Source organism: Wyeomyia smithii, chromosome 3 (assembly GCF_029784165.1).
Source record: "Wyeomyia smithii strain HCP4-BCI-WySm-NY-G18 chromosome 3, ASM2978416v1, whole genome shotgun sequence".
Classification (NCBI taxonomy): Eukaryota; Metazoa; Arthropoda; class Insecta; order Diptera; family Culicidae; genus Wyeomyia; species Wyeomyia smithii.
In genome coordinates, this window is record NC_073696.1 from 18056751 (window position 1) to 18074392 (window position 17642).

Sequence of the window (17642 nt, forward strand, 5' to 3'; positions counted from 1 at the left end):
TACTAATAGACCTTTTTACGTACGAATGTGTTAGTGCCACTAGTTGGGGAAAATATTTATAAATAGCTGTTTTGTTTACAATGCTATGTTTTTAGCAGCTGGACAAAAATTTAGTTAAACACTCATTATAGGTTTTAAACTTGTTTCTGAATAAATTTTCTCATTCGTGATCAGAACTCGGAAGAAGGCGCTAAATATAATCGACCAAAAATGGTGAAAAAGTGATAAAAGTCGAAGCAACGAGATGCGATGATTTACAGGTTGGAAGAAACAAAAGCAACTTTACACGGGCTTACACGTTTACTAGTGTGCGTAGGTGAAAAGTCACTTATCTCTATATAATACTGTTTTCTAGTGAAATGAAACCGGTTATCAAAATTTATTCATTTTTCGTAAAGTTCTGGTCATTTAAAATTCGAGAGAATTTTATTTATCTCAATTATTTTGTCTACCCCAGGATATTTTTTGGCGCAACAATTTCGTTGATTTGGATTTTTAGTGGAACTAAAAATTGTTTGTTGGGTAACAGATACTTTAAACTTAAACAGTTCCAAGTTAAACTAAACAATTACCAGAGAATTACCAATAGACTGCCGCTATGCATGTCCATCAGATTATAAGAGTTGGCAAGCCAAAGAAAATGCATTTTATTACAATTTCGTATCATTGTTTTTTATGAGATGGTGCAAAAAGTTTGGATATTTTTTCAAAGTTCTTCAGTACTAAGTTGTCGAATTCATCTGTTCTTAGGAAACTTAAATCTATAAATACCTTATTAGTTACCATTATTTCTCAGAAACTCAGTGACACCCGGGGCTAAAGGTTCGCCCGCACCACCCCCAACAATGCTAAATCTTGTCGAATAGCAGCACCCAACAAATACCTAGCGGCAGAAGCAAATCCTGGGGTAGGGTATGTGAGGTCTCCTTCTTTTGAGTCTCCTCCAGTAACCAGCCGCAATGACTTGTGCTTACCCTTATAATATCGATAATTATCGCTAAGGTCAAAAAATTAACGATAATATCGATGACCATCATTTATCGATATTATCGATAAGTATCGATAAGTTTCCTATCACTAGTTTACATTGAGTTGAGAGCCATGGCAGAGTTAAAAGCAGCTGTTATCGCTGAATATGTGAAAGGGTACAAACCCGGACACATATTCAAACACCTAAAACCGCTCGGAATCAACCGAAAATTCGTGTACCGGACAATAAATCGGTACCTAGAGACCGGAGGGCACCGAGGACAAGGCACGATCTGGGCGACCAAGATCTGTGAGAACTCCAAGGCTGAAAAAGATTATACGAGACCGGATTCGCCGAAATCCCGCCCAATCTCCACGGAAGCTGGCCAGTAACCTTAAAATGAACCGAGAATCAATCCGCCTGCTTCTGCGCTAGGATTTAAAACTTACACTGTACAAAAAACAGGTGGCTCATGGAGTTACCAAAGCTACAAAGGACAAGAAGTACCAACGGTCGTGGGAGTTGCTCGGTTGGCGCGCAGATGACGAGATTATTTTTTCGGACGAGAAGCTGTTCGTTTTGGAGCAAACAGTCAATCGCCAAAATGATCGCGTTTGGAGTGTGAGCCTCCAGCAAGCTCCTGCGGACAAGCTGAACGTTTCCCGGTTCCAAAATAAGACGTCAGTGATGGTTTGGGGAGCCATTTGCAAGAGAGGTAACTTGCCTCTTATTTTTATCGATAAAGGGGTCAAAATCAACGCAGCGTACTACCTGGACACGGTTTTGAATAAAAATGTTCTGTCTCAAACTGAACTATTGTTTGAAGACGATTACTACTGCTTCCAGCAAGATGGCGCCCCAGCCCACACCGCAAAGGTTGTTCAGGCGTGGTGTGAGGAAAACTTGACCGATTTCATTTCGAAGAATGAATGGCCTCCGTTGTCTCCAATCTTAATCCACTGGATTATTTCGTTTGGGGATACATGATGTCGAAGCTGAACGACTATAAAATAACAAATTTTGAGCAATTCAAGCGAGTTATCACGAAAATCTGGGACGAGATGCCGATGGAGCACGTGCGCGCCGCTTGCAACGACTTTTCGAGACGTTTGAAGCTGGTTCGATCAGAGAAAGGTGGTGTTATTCCGAGATATCGTCTGTGAAGTATCTTTATGAGTTACTGAATAAAGCTATGAAAGCCAGATTCAGATTTTCTTCTTATTTTTTGGAATATTGAGATTTTCCTGTGTGACCGGATTTTTTTGTCACCCTGTATTACACTCTCACGCCCACTTCACTTTTTGAGACCTATTCTCGATTCCACCTCAAGTGAGGTGACAAAAATGAAGTGAAGTGAGATTGCCAGTGAAATGAAATTGAGAATAGGACAAGTACAATAAGAATGTTCCTCAGCTCAAAGTCCCAGGAAGTCGATTTGTCCGTTGTTTGGATAACACCAGATCTTGACGTTTTCTGCATTTCTAAGACATTTGGCATCAAGAAAAAAATTTTTTTTTGACGTAGGACTACGTCTAACCGCACTATATTGAGATACATTCTGCGGAAAACTAAAACCAAGGTGTGACGTTGGAATGAAAGTTTCTAAACGGTAATACTGATGTAACCACAAGATGGATCACAATAATCAATATGTCGTTGGATTGATAAAATGATGGACAATTTTGTGATTCTTTAGTTATCACTATCACTTCATTGCTAAACAGTGAAAATGTCATAAAAGTTTCAAGGTCGAATTTACACGAACAATGTACCAATCACATGCAAGCACGCCTGACACAGACTTCATGAGTAGACACCAACTGCCTGTTGTGATATCCTGTATAGCAGTGGCAAAAAAATTTGACAGATACTCCCCGTCCCAATAGGTCAACTAATGTTTGCTTCTATGGGCCTAGACTTTTTTTAATGTCTTGAAGGTAAAACTTTTTCGGAAAGTTCATATCCACCTCCACTTTCAGACAGTTTAACGTTCTGCTGTTAGAATGCTACTAAAATTGATGTCTTGAAGAAAATATATTTGGTAAAATCTTCGCCGCTTGACGATCGGCGAGTGAGCCATCTTTCACAAGACAAATAAATATAGAAGGAAGTTTAATTTATACTAAATCTTAATCAATTTAGATCTGTATAGAATGTTAAAACAGTGTGCTGCAAATTAATATTCAAAAATAAACGTTCGATTATGGCAACACGTTAGAATTTTTTCTGTTGCCCAAATCGAACCATGCCAAAAATAAACGGTTCTCTTTTCATGACTTTTATACTTTTTAAGCGGCCAAAGACGACATTAACAGTAGATATGACCGCCAATAAACTAGTTTTAGTTCCAAGTCGTTTGAGGTGTCGCTTGATGAATTTAGGCTGACAACCTAGATACTCGACATTACCACCTTTGGAGGATGTTGAGCTCAAATTGGTTAGAAAAAAATCAAGAAAACTTAGCAAATATGATTAAACATAATCACTCGTTTTTGGCACGTGTGTGCCAAAATCGAACCGTGCTCATATCAAACAGAGCCTCAAAAGGATATATAAAACTATTTTAGTCCTACGTCAACTATGCGGTCGTGTTTTGGATACCACCCTTCTACTTTTTTTCGTTATTGAAAATTTCATGAACTAGTGTGCATTTTTTTTAATCGGTCAAAAAGTTGAAGCTTTGAACTCTTTGGGGCACGGATCGAATTCTGATTCGTTTCGTTACAGAAAAATAAATCCAATATTTATCATTAGATTACAAATCAATCAATTTTCAAAATTTATTTCTTCCTCGTGGAATCATTCCACCGTTCAAAATGGTCGTGAAATAATTCCACGCGAAACGTCACTTATTCCGTTTTCACTTCAGTGATATGACACCCGGAATAACCCAGATTTCGCGATAGACGTCACTTTGCGACGTTTTTCTCACTTACGTGAGTCCCGTAATAGGACGATATTCACTTCACTCTGATTCCACTGTGAAGTGACTTTCGTAATAAGCACCAGTATTTGTCAGTATCAACTCTAGCGAAATTAGAATCGAGGGCAATTTTGTCACTACCAAAAATCAAAACAACACGATTTAAGTAATAACAACCATTTTATATTTATACAAGTTATGTATATATAAAAACAAATCTAACAAGAAATCGTAGAATACACAAATACATAGCGCTGAAATATAGGTCCTTCTGTTTATCATACGCGAAAAATTATTACCCTTTCTACAGATATATTATCCTTTCTCAATGATTGAAGCATTTACGCAAAAGAGCGGCCTATCTTCTACGAAGAGCATATAAAAGATCGTGAGACGGGAGTTTATTCCTTTTCACCCTACTCTACTGCCCTAATTACAGCTTTTCTTCGGTAAACACAGGATACCAATAACGATAAACGATGATAAATACTAACTTTTACTTGATAGCTTAAACTGTATACAGTAAGCTTGATCTGGCACGGTTTTTGAAACCGGCTCGCGATCGGCTCCATATCGGGGATTCGGGAGAATTGAAACTTACGCTTCTAGCAAATAATTACTCTGTTCATCTGTACAATCCTACGGCCTAGAGCAGCAATATAGTAAAACTGCTTTTCAGCAGCGCATTAGAAAGATAATTGATCTCCCGACTATTTTTCAAGCCTCAACACACGTTCGCGTTGCTATTTTTTTTCTGTAGAATCATTATAATTAATTTGTACATCATCAAAAAGGAGGATACGGAACAGTGAAAAATAAGACCCGCTCTTTAGTCTAGCCTAGCCTAGCCTAGCGCGATGATCTGCGGTCTGTCTGTCTGTCAAGTCACGTCAATATAAGCCTCGTGTGCACTTGATATGATTCTTCCGTTTTTCGCCTACTCATCGTGGCAAGCATCGGGACAGAGGCAATCATACGTGTTGGTCGATTCCCGTATTCGGGGCGTCCTCCAGCTTCCGCCATACCACATTGCACATCTCGCGTACGAGTGCCTTCTCGCCGTCGTCCAACTGATCGGGTAGCGTGTTCGGTCCGATCCTTTCCCGCTCGAGCTGTTCGCGTACCTCCAACACCTGTAGCGCTCGAACGACGGCTTCCGGTCGGCCAGAGACAGGATCCGCTACACCGCACGACGATTGGTTGGTGTTACTATTGTTGTTGTTGATGTTATTGTTGCTGCTGCTGTTGTTGTTACTGTTACCGTTAGTGCTGGTGGTGTTGGTGCTATTGTTGGTGCCGCTATTGTTCGTTACGTTGATTGTCGGTGGACTGAGGGGCATATTCTTCAGGATAGCGCATCGTTCCTCCTCCAGTTGCCGTATTCGGGTTTCCAGCGAGCGAACGTACTGCAGGGTTTGGTCACTAAGCGTGGAACGAAGGTTGATTTCCTGCAATAGTAGGTGATTAGAAACGGGTTTCTATAGCATCTAATGGTACACTCACCGTCAACCCATTTCTGCCGAACTGGGCGCTCAGCTGGTGCAGCTGATTTTCGTCGGCATTCGTACTCGAGCTGCTTCCGTCTCCGTCGTCCCGGAGGGGAACAGCATTCGCGGCTGTGCCGGGTGTCGATCCACAGTTGGCACAGGCTGCCGCCGATCGGCTACTGTTCGTTCGCTCCTCGTCCAGGTACAGGCACAGTTCCTTCAGTTCCAGATTATCTCGGATCAACTCCTGCTGTTTGTCGTCCAGTTGGCGTAATTTGGTCTTCAAAATAGATTTTTATTTCATTAGCATGGTTCAGACAATGTGCGTTAATGCAAATTGTACCTGATAGGCGGAAACCTCCTGTCGCATAACACTCGCCGTGTACCGTCCGAACCTCTGCCATTCGCGTGCCAACTTGCGTCCCTTTTGCCGATCATCGTCCAGAAAGCAGCACAAATCTCGCAGCTCCTGATTGTCGTCGCTAAGCCGTTGGTTAGCCTCTTTCAGTGCTCTCAGCTCAGATAGAAGATTCTGTAATGAAAGCAGATATGAAAAAAAAAACATTAGATTTCAAAAAATTTTAATTCCATGAAAACTCATCGGTAGTAGGAATCTTTCAGATAAGATAAGTGGATGAAAACTGAATTCACCCCACAGAGAGCATAGGCATGTGTGAGCCCTTGGCTCATTTATAACATACAAATGGAAACCACGCCTAATGGCAGAAGTCGTGAGCAATTTCATTTAAACGAGTCGCATAATTAATGACGGCAGTTGAACTAATTAATAGTACGTGTTACGAGATAAATCAGCTCTCCGCTTGTTGCGCTCTCTACTTTTGAAAAAAAAACCTCTATCAAACACTTGAGTGGCGAAATCGTGTTGATGGGCGCCGCCGCTGTTGATGAACTGAAACACTGTAGGGTGCTTCATATTAAAGCTCGGCGACTCGTTCCTAGTGTTGGTGTTTAGAAAAAACGCAGGACACCCCACACTGACCCCGAAAGCAACGAAATAGCTCGGTTTGTCTACCTAAATGCGGCACGGGGCGGTAAGGCCCGAGGGGGAAGCACAAGCAAACCGGTAAGCTTCTCATACTTTTTTTCCGCGAAAGCACTCACCTAAATGGATCATTAGCGGCGGACCGTTTTTTTTTTCATACCGCAGGCGTAGGCCTCTAGCGTTAAATTCCAACTTCAGCCACGACCGCTTAGAATAGCTTTTGTGCAAGTAGAAAGAGAAAGGCGCAATTTGCCCTTTCCTTCTGGTACACACCGGTTCAGGTCATTCAATTCACGGCTCTATTACTGTAAAAATGTGCTCAATTAACGAATTAACTTATGTATAACAATCATAAACGGAGGAAAGGTTAGCACATTGTGTTTACATTTCCGGGTTGTAATCAAATATTCTGCACCGTTGGAAGCTGGATGATCGATGAACCGTGCGCGCGCTCTCCGTTGCGTTGTTGCTTCGTAAACAACATCTGAAAATCATAATTTTCATCCAACCAACAGCCGTTTATGCTAGCGAAAACTGTATCGAACTTCGAAGCCCCAAAAGTTCAATTCAGTCGTTCAACCTTCCACTCCGAAAGAATTTCAAAATCAGAACTCACACAGCTTCTCGAACCACCGTTATCGTATCTGCAGTTCCGCATCTGTTTTCAACCACTTCGCAGCAGAGAGCAAACAAAAACCTCTAATAAATTGCTAATTATCGTTCGCTAATTAAGGCGGTATTTCCCGGTGGCTCCCATATGCAAGCGGTGCACGACACGAAAGAAGCCAACAACAACAACAAAAAACGCAAGCAATTCTTAGCCCACATATCTTCGAAGCCGGGGCTGCCGACTTCTCAGAGTTTGCCGCGCAATCTGTTGGCAACATTCTAGGAATTTCCTCATATACTCCCCTGATAACCCCAACAGCAGCTACCGTACCGCGCAGCGGACAGGTTCGCATCTCATTTACCAACCTTCTCGCGCGTAAATGCAATTATCATTATCCGAAAATTGCTTCATTTTCCAGTGACTATTATTCAATCACCCTCTCAGCAGACACATAAGAAACGTTTCAGGCAGAGTTGTACGAACGCGTGAAAGATATGCAATTGGGGCTTCGCTGCGAGCTGCGAGAGGCGGTTTGAACTTCCATATGGTGCGCCGATGGGTGGATGGAATTCCGACCGCTTGAAAGAGTGAGATCTGAGACTGGCGGCTGGAGGAGAGGCGATAGAATAAGAAGGAAATAACCTCTAAATGCATGTCGGAAGTGACGGTGGTACTGGCGTAACGGGATCGGACCGCAGATCGGTAGCGTTTGGGGGTAAATCTCGGCAGTTGCGAACGTGCTCCTGAACTTAACCGATGACGGTGAGTTGTGTGAATTTCGGAGGTCTGGTTAGCCCTAGAGCAATTATTCAATACATATTGAGAAAAGATGGAAGTGGAGGCATTTCTATCGGTGTTGGTGCGTATACTTTTATCGTAATTCAACAACTTTATTATTAGCGCCAGCCCATGCGACTAAACTCCATATCTGAGAGCAGTCCCAAGCAATATGGGACGCCTTATCACTTTATAACAGCCATATCTCCAGTTGTCAAATGATAACATTGCATTACAAACCTTCGGTATCTAAACACTTAGCCGGTAAGTAGATGTGGTTTAATAAACCGAATAAACCCCGATGCGATTACAATGAAAATTAGGTCCACCGATAGACGGCTTGTTTATAGGTCTAATTCCAGAACCGCCTTTCTGCTGTTAGTAACGTTTTCAAACCTACTACATAAATCGATCTCCTATTTGAAGTACGGTTTGAAGCTATTAGACTAGATAGCTAACAAAAAATGGGAGTTCGAAAATAATTTTTCAGGTGAAAATGAGACACCCGAAACCCAGAATGTTGAAGATTATTTTCCGAAATAAAGGAAATCAGTAATATGACCTCGTGCGAATAAAAATTACTCATTTCTGATGAACAGTTGAGAAGAGTGCAATTCACGGTTGATTGGTGTTTTTTTATATCGTAACACCCAGGCTACGTGATTGAAAAGATATTCTGAACTCGAAGTGAGTCGATTGACTCATACACTCTTGAATATGACGTGTTAGCTTTGAAAGAGTGCAGCGAGGGCAGCAATTGTGTAACATTTTATCAGGGGTAGATATGATCCCAACACTTCGGATGAAAAAAAGGACAAAAGTTGTTGTTATTATCCAATAGGTAAACATATAAGGTAGTTTCCGTAACGTTGACTAATAACGAGCGGAAGAGGCTTTTAGACCAGAGTCTACATTCTATTTTGACGTAGAATACGTCTTACGGCAACATATACAGGGACCCAACTCCAATACAGGGATCTAAATTCAAAACCAAAAACATCGAGATCGTCACGAAAATTGTCCAATTTCGAACGTTTTAAACTCAGTCAGTTTCCAACCGATTCCTGTCATTTTTGCAGCAATCGATTGGAAAAACATTTAAGCACTTGTCCAAATGCAGAAAATTGTAATCTGGTTGTTTGCACTATTGCACTATTGAAATAGTTGAACATTGTCGAAACGCAAATGTCGACTTTTGATCGGTCGCTTGCTGCCTTTCCCTAAAAAGGACGACAGAATGGAGTACCTGGTTAGCCAGGAATGCACTCTTTGGGGTATATAAGAGACTGTTTCTCCTCAAGCAAATCAGTTTACTAGCAACAGGCAGCAGCAGCGGACATCAACACCGATGGCAGTAGGCGAAGGCAGCGTGGATCAGTAGCGGACAACAGCGGCGGTGGTAGTGGTTAGCTGCAGTTCCTACTTCTTACAGTTCGGCTTCCTTTCGATCCGAGTTGGACCCCACCAGCGGTAATCCAATTTAGATATCGTTGGGTGAACACAACCCGAAACTGAAAGAGACTCGCAGCGCCAGGTGGTTTGAGAAACCACCATCATCCAATAGAGGGTGTGTGCACATAACGTGTGTGAATATCTATAGCGTGTGTCGCTAGTTATACGAGATGTTTGGCTAGCGTGCGTGGCTTGCTATATAGCGTGTGTGGCTATCGTGCGTGGCTTGCTATATACACGCAAAAGTTGAACTGTGCGTAACATCATTATTGCGTCTTTCTAGAGCATTTTTGCACTGTTTCGGAATCAGTACAACGAATGTGTGTTGTTCATAACGCATTTGGTGCTCTAGCGAATGTTCAATGTGTTGGACGGCTCAAAATCAAAACACTTTTGAAGTATTAACCGGTGCTAGTATTGCCATGATGATTCGTACTGGTATTAGTAATATTTTCCAGAATGCTGCAAGCGTTAGAGCAGTGCAAGCAGTAATCAATACTGATGACTTTAGTTCTGACTAGGTTAACGCAAATATGTACTGATCGATTCACTATCATGAATCCGGTCATTCAAAAACATAATCGAATCAATAACACTTAAAAAGACATTGGATTTGTTCCAAACATTTTGCATTCAACGACGATTCTGGTTTTATTCATATGCATTCGGTTCCACGTTACTGGCACCAGCGTCAGTAAATTCTGTTGCAACGAGGCTCGCTATTGGCTGTTTCGGTTGCTGACGGTGATTAGGGATGCACGAGCCTTTGATATGCACCGACTCACGAAAGTAACCAGCGGTTTCTTGAGCGCCCCAAAACTGATCGTTTGCCCAATACCGAAGTCTACCGAAACACCACGATTTTGTGTGTATTATATATATTTTAATTTCGATCTCTGTCAATGTATTCATTACGCAACTGTTGCGTTATCCTTTTGACACATTTGTTGTGCAAAAGCCAGAGCATTTAATGTGCGTTTTGAGAGGACACATCGGATGATGTAAGCTTGAACTTCGTGTATCGCTAGTTTTATAAGGTGTATATAGCGTGTGTGTATGTTTATAGCGTGTATGCATGTCTGTAACGCGTGTGTGCTTGTTTACAGCGTGTGTGGCTTGCTATATAACGTGTGCGTGGGTTGCTATATAGGGTGCGTGGCTAGTAGTATATAGTTGCAAATGAATCACCTCATGTTGAATTTAATTATCATTGTAAATCATTCAGAACTAAATAAAAAATTTGCCATGTTGAAAAAAATTATTCAGTTATCAATAAATGGCATTGACAAACACAATTAACCTTTTTTGACTTCAGCTAAGCCTCAAAGTGTATGTGAAGAATTTTTAGCTAGCTAGAGCCTGAAACACATAATTTTTCGCTGCAGTCTTACTATTTGCAGCAATCAGCTGTAAAATCAGTAGCGTCTCGTCCTATTGTGCACTACGTGCGCTAAACCAGGTGTTGTGGGTGGGGGCCGATTTCAAGAATATCAAACAAAAATCAAAAGCTAAAAAAATCCATCAAACAGTATCAATGATCAACTAGTATTGCTCGCTGTGTACCATTTCTAGTGCACAAAATGAAAAAATACGTGTGACCATGCTTTACCCACTCTACCATAAGTTAACTCTGGAAATCAATGAGTGATGCGAACGAGAGACATAAAACAGACCAAAAATTTCTCTGCGCAGTGCACTATTCAATGTACACAATATTGTTATGTATCTACATACCGAGCGTTTACGCGTGGATTTGGTTTGCAAGACCGGTGTGTTAGTGTTGATTTCGTGCACTCCCGTCAGTGAACTTGAAGAGATGACAGCAAACACGGAGAGCGTTGAAATTTGACAACGTTGTACACTCTCCGCAAGTATTGAATGCTGCTTCATAGGAGAAGGGATAGGTGGGAAACTGAGGCCTCTGTCATGCCGAGTGGGGCGCGGCACGAACTACGGCAAAACAGTTCGAGATCTGCTCTGACATGCGTGAGTCTTCATTGCTGATATTATTCCTCACCGTGAGAAGAGACGCAGCTCGCGCCGCGCCGCACTCGGCATGACAGAGGCTTCAGTGAGGCCCTCGCCATGCAGTATGCGGCAATACGCGACAAATGTCTTTTCTCAGGGTGAGGAATAATATTAACGATGAAAATCCCGAACTGTTTCGACGCTATTCGCGTCTCGCCGCATTCTGTATGACAAGGGCCTAAGGCCGGTGTTAGTATTGGCTACTGAAAATACGCTCGGTGGCATTGTATATATGTAACACACACGCGATGTTGTATTGCCTGGGTGGTAGAATGAAATGATTTTCATTCAGTACTTTTTAAGAGGCTAGGCAGTACGTTAAAATGAATATGGAGCTAGATCTTGTTGAAGACCTTCTAGTCAAGCCATTCGTAAGGCGATCTGTTGAAGAAAAGCTTTTGATCACAAAAATGCAAGTTCCTCGACCAAGGCTAGAAAATCTCAAGTCAACGTTTGTCAGAGGTGGAAAGACAATTACACGAAAATTTAACGTGAACGCTTATGATGCAACGTGGCTGTGCGGCTCACAGACACGTGGTAAACTATTTTGCTGGCCGTGTCTCTTGTTTCAAAATCCTAGTGATAAATGCGTTTGGATAAAGGATGGATATGGAGATTTGAACCATCTTTCCTCGGCCATGAAGGGGCATGCAGCGACTAAAGAGCGTATTAACAACGCTATGGCACACCGCACGTTTGGAAGAACGAGGATTGATGAGGCGCTGGATCATGCACACGAAATTGCAAGGAAAAACCATAACGCTCAAGTGAAAAGAAATAGGGAAGGAATGACAACATTGATTGATTTAACATGATTCCTTGGCTCGCATGGTCTAAGCTTTCTAAGGTCATAACGAACAACACGATTCCGTCAATAAAGGCAATTATAAGGATCTCTGTGAATTCATAGCATCCAGAGACGTGGCCTTTGCTGATTTCGTCAACAACAATTCAGTGTTTTCGGGAACATCCGCTTCCATTCAGAACGAGCTTATAGAAGTCATTGGATCCTTTATGATTGAAGAAATCTTCCGGGAAGTGCAAAATGCTGAATTTATTTCTGTGATGGTCGATGAAACCACTGATGTTGCGAGAGAATCTCAGTTGGCTACGACTTTTCGATATTGTTTGAAAGATGGTAAGTAAAATTAATAGTATTTTTTGTGTAATGAAAAGGATTGAGTTGAAATGCATTGTTATCTTTGTGAAACCCGTCTGTAGGTACGCCCGTTGAAAGATTCGTGGATTTGTGTGATGTAAGCAACGACAAAACCGCTGTAGCCCTTGCCAGAGAAGTAGTTTTGTTGTTGGAAAAATTCAGCGTGAGCCCTGAAAAATTGGTAGCACAGACATACGATGGAGCTCATGTTATGTCGGGTGTTGCTGGCGGAACGCAAGCGATCGTCAAAAAATCATACCCTGATGCCGACTACATACATTGTAAGGCCCATGTTTTAAATCTTGTTTTGCTGCACGCTTGCAACCATCAAGATACAAGAAAGTTTTTCACTACACTGTCTACACTGGCTTCGTTCTTTACTCAAAGTCCTAAAAGAGAATCAGAATTGAAAAACTACTTCCAGCGTAAAATTCCAAACGTTTGTAAAGTGAAGTGGGCATATACATCCAGAATGGTTAATATTGTAGAAGCTCACTATTCTGAACTAACCACGTGTTTGGGCGAAATGCATCTCGGAAACGTTAAATGGGACGGCGAAACTTGTTCCCTAGCAAGGGGGTTACACAGTTTCATGCTTGAATTTGACACCATCTTTTATTTGAAAGTATTTTCGGCAGTATTTTCGTTCACTGATATTTTGTATCAAACTCTTCAAATGAAGGAGCTTGACTACATTGAATGCGGCAAAAGCGTGAGAAATACTCATGAAAACATTAGTAATTTACAGACGGACAAGAAATACAAAGCGATCTGGCAGGAATGCTTGGAAATTACTGGTGAAACATACGACAGAAATCGATACGACCAATACTTCAAGAAATATAACGCAGTGATCACACGTATAATTTCTGAATTGGACCAACGTTTTGCTGACTTAAACAAGCGGAGCTATTTGAGTCTGCTGGACTGTTCTAAGTTTAGCGGATATTGCGAGCAGTTCCCTAAGGATTTGGTTGATGTTATCTGTTCTCAGTACACTGGCTTTGACAAAGTGAAACTGGGAAACGAACTTAAAGTTTTTTACTCAAAAGAGGAATTTTCGGGGAAAAAGTACCGGATATCATGCAGATCCTAATGGAAAAAAACCTTGAAGACATCCGATCCTTGTCCGATTGGTCTTGACGCTCCCTTCCACAACAGCATCAGTCGAAAGAAGCTTCTCAATCCTGAGAAGACTCAAATCGTATCTACGATCAACGATGGGAGACAATAGGCTAAAATGGCTTATGCTGATGGCTGTTGAAAGTTCTCTGCTACACATATTACAACATCAGAGTGGTTTCAGTGATGAAATAATTGATAGATTCTCCCGTAGAGCGTATCGTAGAATTCCGCTGCTGTACAAATAAATGCTCAATTGAGAATTTCTAAGAATAAATCTGGTGTTTGAAGACGATATTTTTATAAATAAATTTGATTCTTTTAATGACAGTTAATGATAGATTTTCAGAAAATATGAATACTAAGGGGGTAGGTGTTTGTATGGGACAACCTTGAGTGCACAGTCAATATCCAAATCCACGAGACGCCACTGTGTAAAATTATCTACGCTATCGTAAAATGCAGAAAATTGTTATTTGAACTATTATACTATAGATGGGGAATGCACTATTTGCCCTCGTCTATAGCCTCTTCGTAGCCACTGCCTAAATTAAGATATCATAGTGCAACTTGATATAAAGGACAGCCTCAAAACAATTCAATTTCATCCTTGTTTTGGATACGGCAGCTAGTGAAACCGCTCCTACTGTTGTTCTTTGTCGTTACCGGTGCCGGCTATAGAGGTAAACGTCGTCAGGAGCAGAGAGACCATTAAATTGATTAATTGCCAATTGAGTATATGTATTCCTAAACCTATTCCAAGAAATACATTGACAAAAGAAAGGCTGTCGTATTCTACGTTAACTCTGCGGTGGTGTCTTATAAACAACCTCTTCAACTTTTTTTTTAATTTTAAAAAACTGGTATGGGTGAAAGTCCAGCAAGCACGGAAAGTCATGTCTGCATAGTTTATGTACACATACAGGTCAGAACTCAGCTTAGCTTAACTTTTATATACAAATACAAGTCAGAACTACTCAAAACAAAATTGACAAAAATTGGTGATTTTACATGGGTTCACACGCATTGACGAAACTACCCATGTGTCAGGTAGTCTCCATTTTTTTCAATTTTTATCTGCGGACTTTTAACGCGAACTTTTCTTTCCAACATCCGTCTAAAATCTGATTCATCTTTCTTTCTTCTCCCAAATCCCAGAGTGCCGCTCTAAGCGCTCTAGCTTACTTACTTACTTACTTCAGCAGCCTAGAGCCGTAGTGGCTCGTGCCGTATCAGGAATTTTCCTCCATTATACTCGGTCCTGGGATACTCGTCGCCAATTTCCTAGACGGCCACTCTACTCCTGTTGCCGGTGGGGTCCTTGAAGAGAACCGATTTAACCGCACTATCGTCTGGCATCCTCGCGACATGCCCGGCCCATCGCAGCCTCCCGACCATCGTCAGGTGTACAATGGGATTTTCACCAAGTAGTGCCAACAGCTCGTGGTTCATACGCCTCCACCACTCTCCGCGTTCGGTTTGTACTCCACCAAATATTGTCCGCAACAATTTTCGTTCGAATACGGCCAGAGCGCGTATGTCGTCCGTGAGCGGCGTCACGGTCTTGAGTCCATACAGAACTACGGGTCTGATTAGGGTTTTATACATCGTCAGTTTCGTGCGGCGGCTTGTGCTCCTGGATCGAAGCGTCCTGCGAAGGGCAAATTAGGCTCAATTTCCAGCTTGAATACGTCGTTGAACCTTCTTACTTGTGTTTTTGTCGGCGGTTACCAGTGATCCCAAGTATACGAACTCCTCTACCACTTCGAGTTCGTCGTCGTCCATGATCACCGTCCGTGGGAGGCGAATGTTGGTTTCTTTCTAGCCTCTTCCTTTCATATGCTTTGTATTCGACGTATTTATTTCTATTCCAACTCTTCTAGCTTCAACTTTAAGTCTGGCGTAGATTGCCTTCGCCGTCGCTGAGTTTCCCGTAATAATGTCCAGGTCGTCTGCGAAGCCTATGAATTGATTACCTTTGCTGAAAATCGTAGCCGTGCATTATTTGCCCTAGCTCGTCTCGCTCTAGCTGGGCAAGCTTATTCTTGTTCTCTCACCTGCACTCGCGAAAACGAACGATCGGGAGAATGTATTGGTATGCAAGCTCTTTCTCTCTCACTTTTGACAACCATACTATTGTATGTGTTTTCTCGTAATCCATTTTTAGTATGGTCCACGCCGTTATTATACACTGACACAAAAGTAAACAGTATTTTTTTATTTTTTTGCAAACATTTCAAATAATTCAAACAATTTATGGTGTGTGCTGAATTTCGTGGCACCAGATCTACAACCATTAAGTGCTTTCGCCACTACCGCAATAATCACAAGTGACCAGATCTCTACTTTTAAATACCCTCAGGGCCCGAGAAATACAACCCTATGTGCCAGTTCGTGATATCCTCGCTTAGCGAAACCTGCCATACATGCTACATGTTTATACCTACTTGAAGAGCATCAAGGTGCCAATTTAACAGCGAAACGAGACTCTGATAAAAAAAACCCATGTTAATTTTAGTAACAGATTCAGTTTCAGCTCATAGTCGGCAGCGAGAATAAAAAATGTGCCTTTAGCTTATGAGATATTTTAGACCATAAGGCATTTGATATAGGGGAACTGTTCCATTATTCATCTCATTAAGCCGATATTGACAAAGAATGCACGGATTAAACACCAAATTTTCACGAAATCATTGAACAAATAAATTGAATATGCTTACGTGCTCTTATGGAATCGTTCAGCATTGTATATTTTGTAAAATTCGCTAGACTTATCCTGAATTTTGTGAAACAAACCATTTTTCACAACATTTCCATATCCATCTCAAAACTTGAATCACTTCTCAATTATTCATCTCACGACGCCCCCATTTTCATCACACTGTTAATCATGAATGAATCACATTATCATTAATGAACGTAGCCGCAGTCCGTCGTAGTAGGTTACCTAGATATCCGCTGTAGTTGTTTATGTGCAAAATTTATAACCTAGGTAACCACTACAGTGCTGTAGATTTATGTCAATTATGTCGGAGTAATTCAACAATTTCAGTATGATTTTTTCGTATTAACAGGAACTGATTTGGCAAGTTTTGAATTCCTTCAAGGCAGTGAAAACAGATGAAAATACATACAGTTGAAATTTAGGAAAACTACATCCCATATATTTCTGCTAATTCAAGTTTGTTTTTGAAAATTTGAGATCAACATTTCAAAGATTAAAATATTCTTAGTGTAGTGAGTGAATTTTTTTAGTGATTAAAATAAAAAGTGGTCCGCTAGTGATGAAAACAACTTTGGTTGGCTTCTGAGCGAGTCCCGTTGTAGCCGTGTAGAACAAAGCGCGGATTGATGCCTAACTATAATACTAAATCTAGAGGTGGGTTGGCTTTCTCGGTCTTGAAGAATCAAAACGACTGAATTTCGTTCAACCCGACATTTCGACCTTTTGGTTTAGGCCTTTATCAATGGATACTACGGATTAAAATAACATAAATACATGTAGGTACTAACTATCAACACAAAGCTTTAAACTCACACACAAGTCTGCCGTTTTTCGTTTCTTAAACATTAAACATTGATTCCTGTAGGTTTCACGTAAATTATTCGTTGGTGGAATAAATATTTAAATCTCGGGAAAAATAATTTGACTTGGCGGAAAACTAAAAATGTATCGGGTTTTTCAAAATGGGGAATGAGATGCTTCATGGTTGATGTGATTGCGTATCTATGGTGCTATAATGTGTGTGAATTTAAAGCTTTGTGTTGTTAGTTAGTACCTACATGTAATTATGTTATTTTAATCCGTAGTATCCTTTGATAAAGGCCTAAACCAAAGGTCGAAACGTCGGGTTGAACAAAATTTAGTTGTTTTGATTCTTCAAGACCGAGAAAGCCAACCTACCTCTATAACGACAATTCCGGTCGATCTCCGCTACTATCTCAAATCAGCGGCTGAATGGGATAGTCAAGTCGATTCTCCCGGCGAACTGCGACGTGGCGGTGGTGATGGACGACGTGACACATCTCACCCTGGATGGCAACGACTGGCAGGGCACTTCGTATTTTACTTTCCCCACGAAGAAAGTGAGCTCCGAGGTGAGGTTCATTT

The 17642-nt window shown here is 41.3% G+C and overlaps 1 protein-coding gene across 1 annotated transcript in view; it reads right to left on the reverse strand.

The window, feature by feature from the left end:
- Nucleotides 1-4054: 4054 nt before the first annotated feature.
- LOC129731103 (coiled-coil domain-containing protein 85C-A) overlaps nt 4055-17642 on the reverse strand; it is a 133943-nt gene continuing 120355 nt past the window's right edge. Inside the window, exons 4-6 of the mRNA XM_055690869.1 lie at nt 5724-5912; nt 5397-5660; nt 4055-5341 (exon numbers count right to left, since the gene is read on the reverse strand). Coding sequence (XP_055546844.1) covers nt 4865-5341; nt 5397-5660; nt 5724-5912 — 930 coding nt within the window. The 3' untranslated portion in view covers nt 4055-4864. The remainder of the gene's footprint in view (nt 5342-5396; nt 5661-5723; nt 5913-17642) is intronic.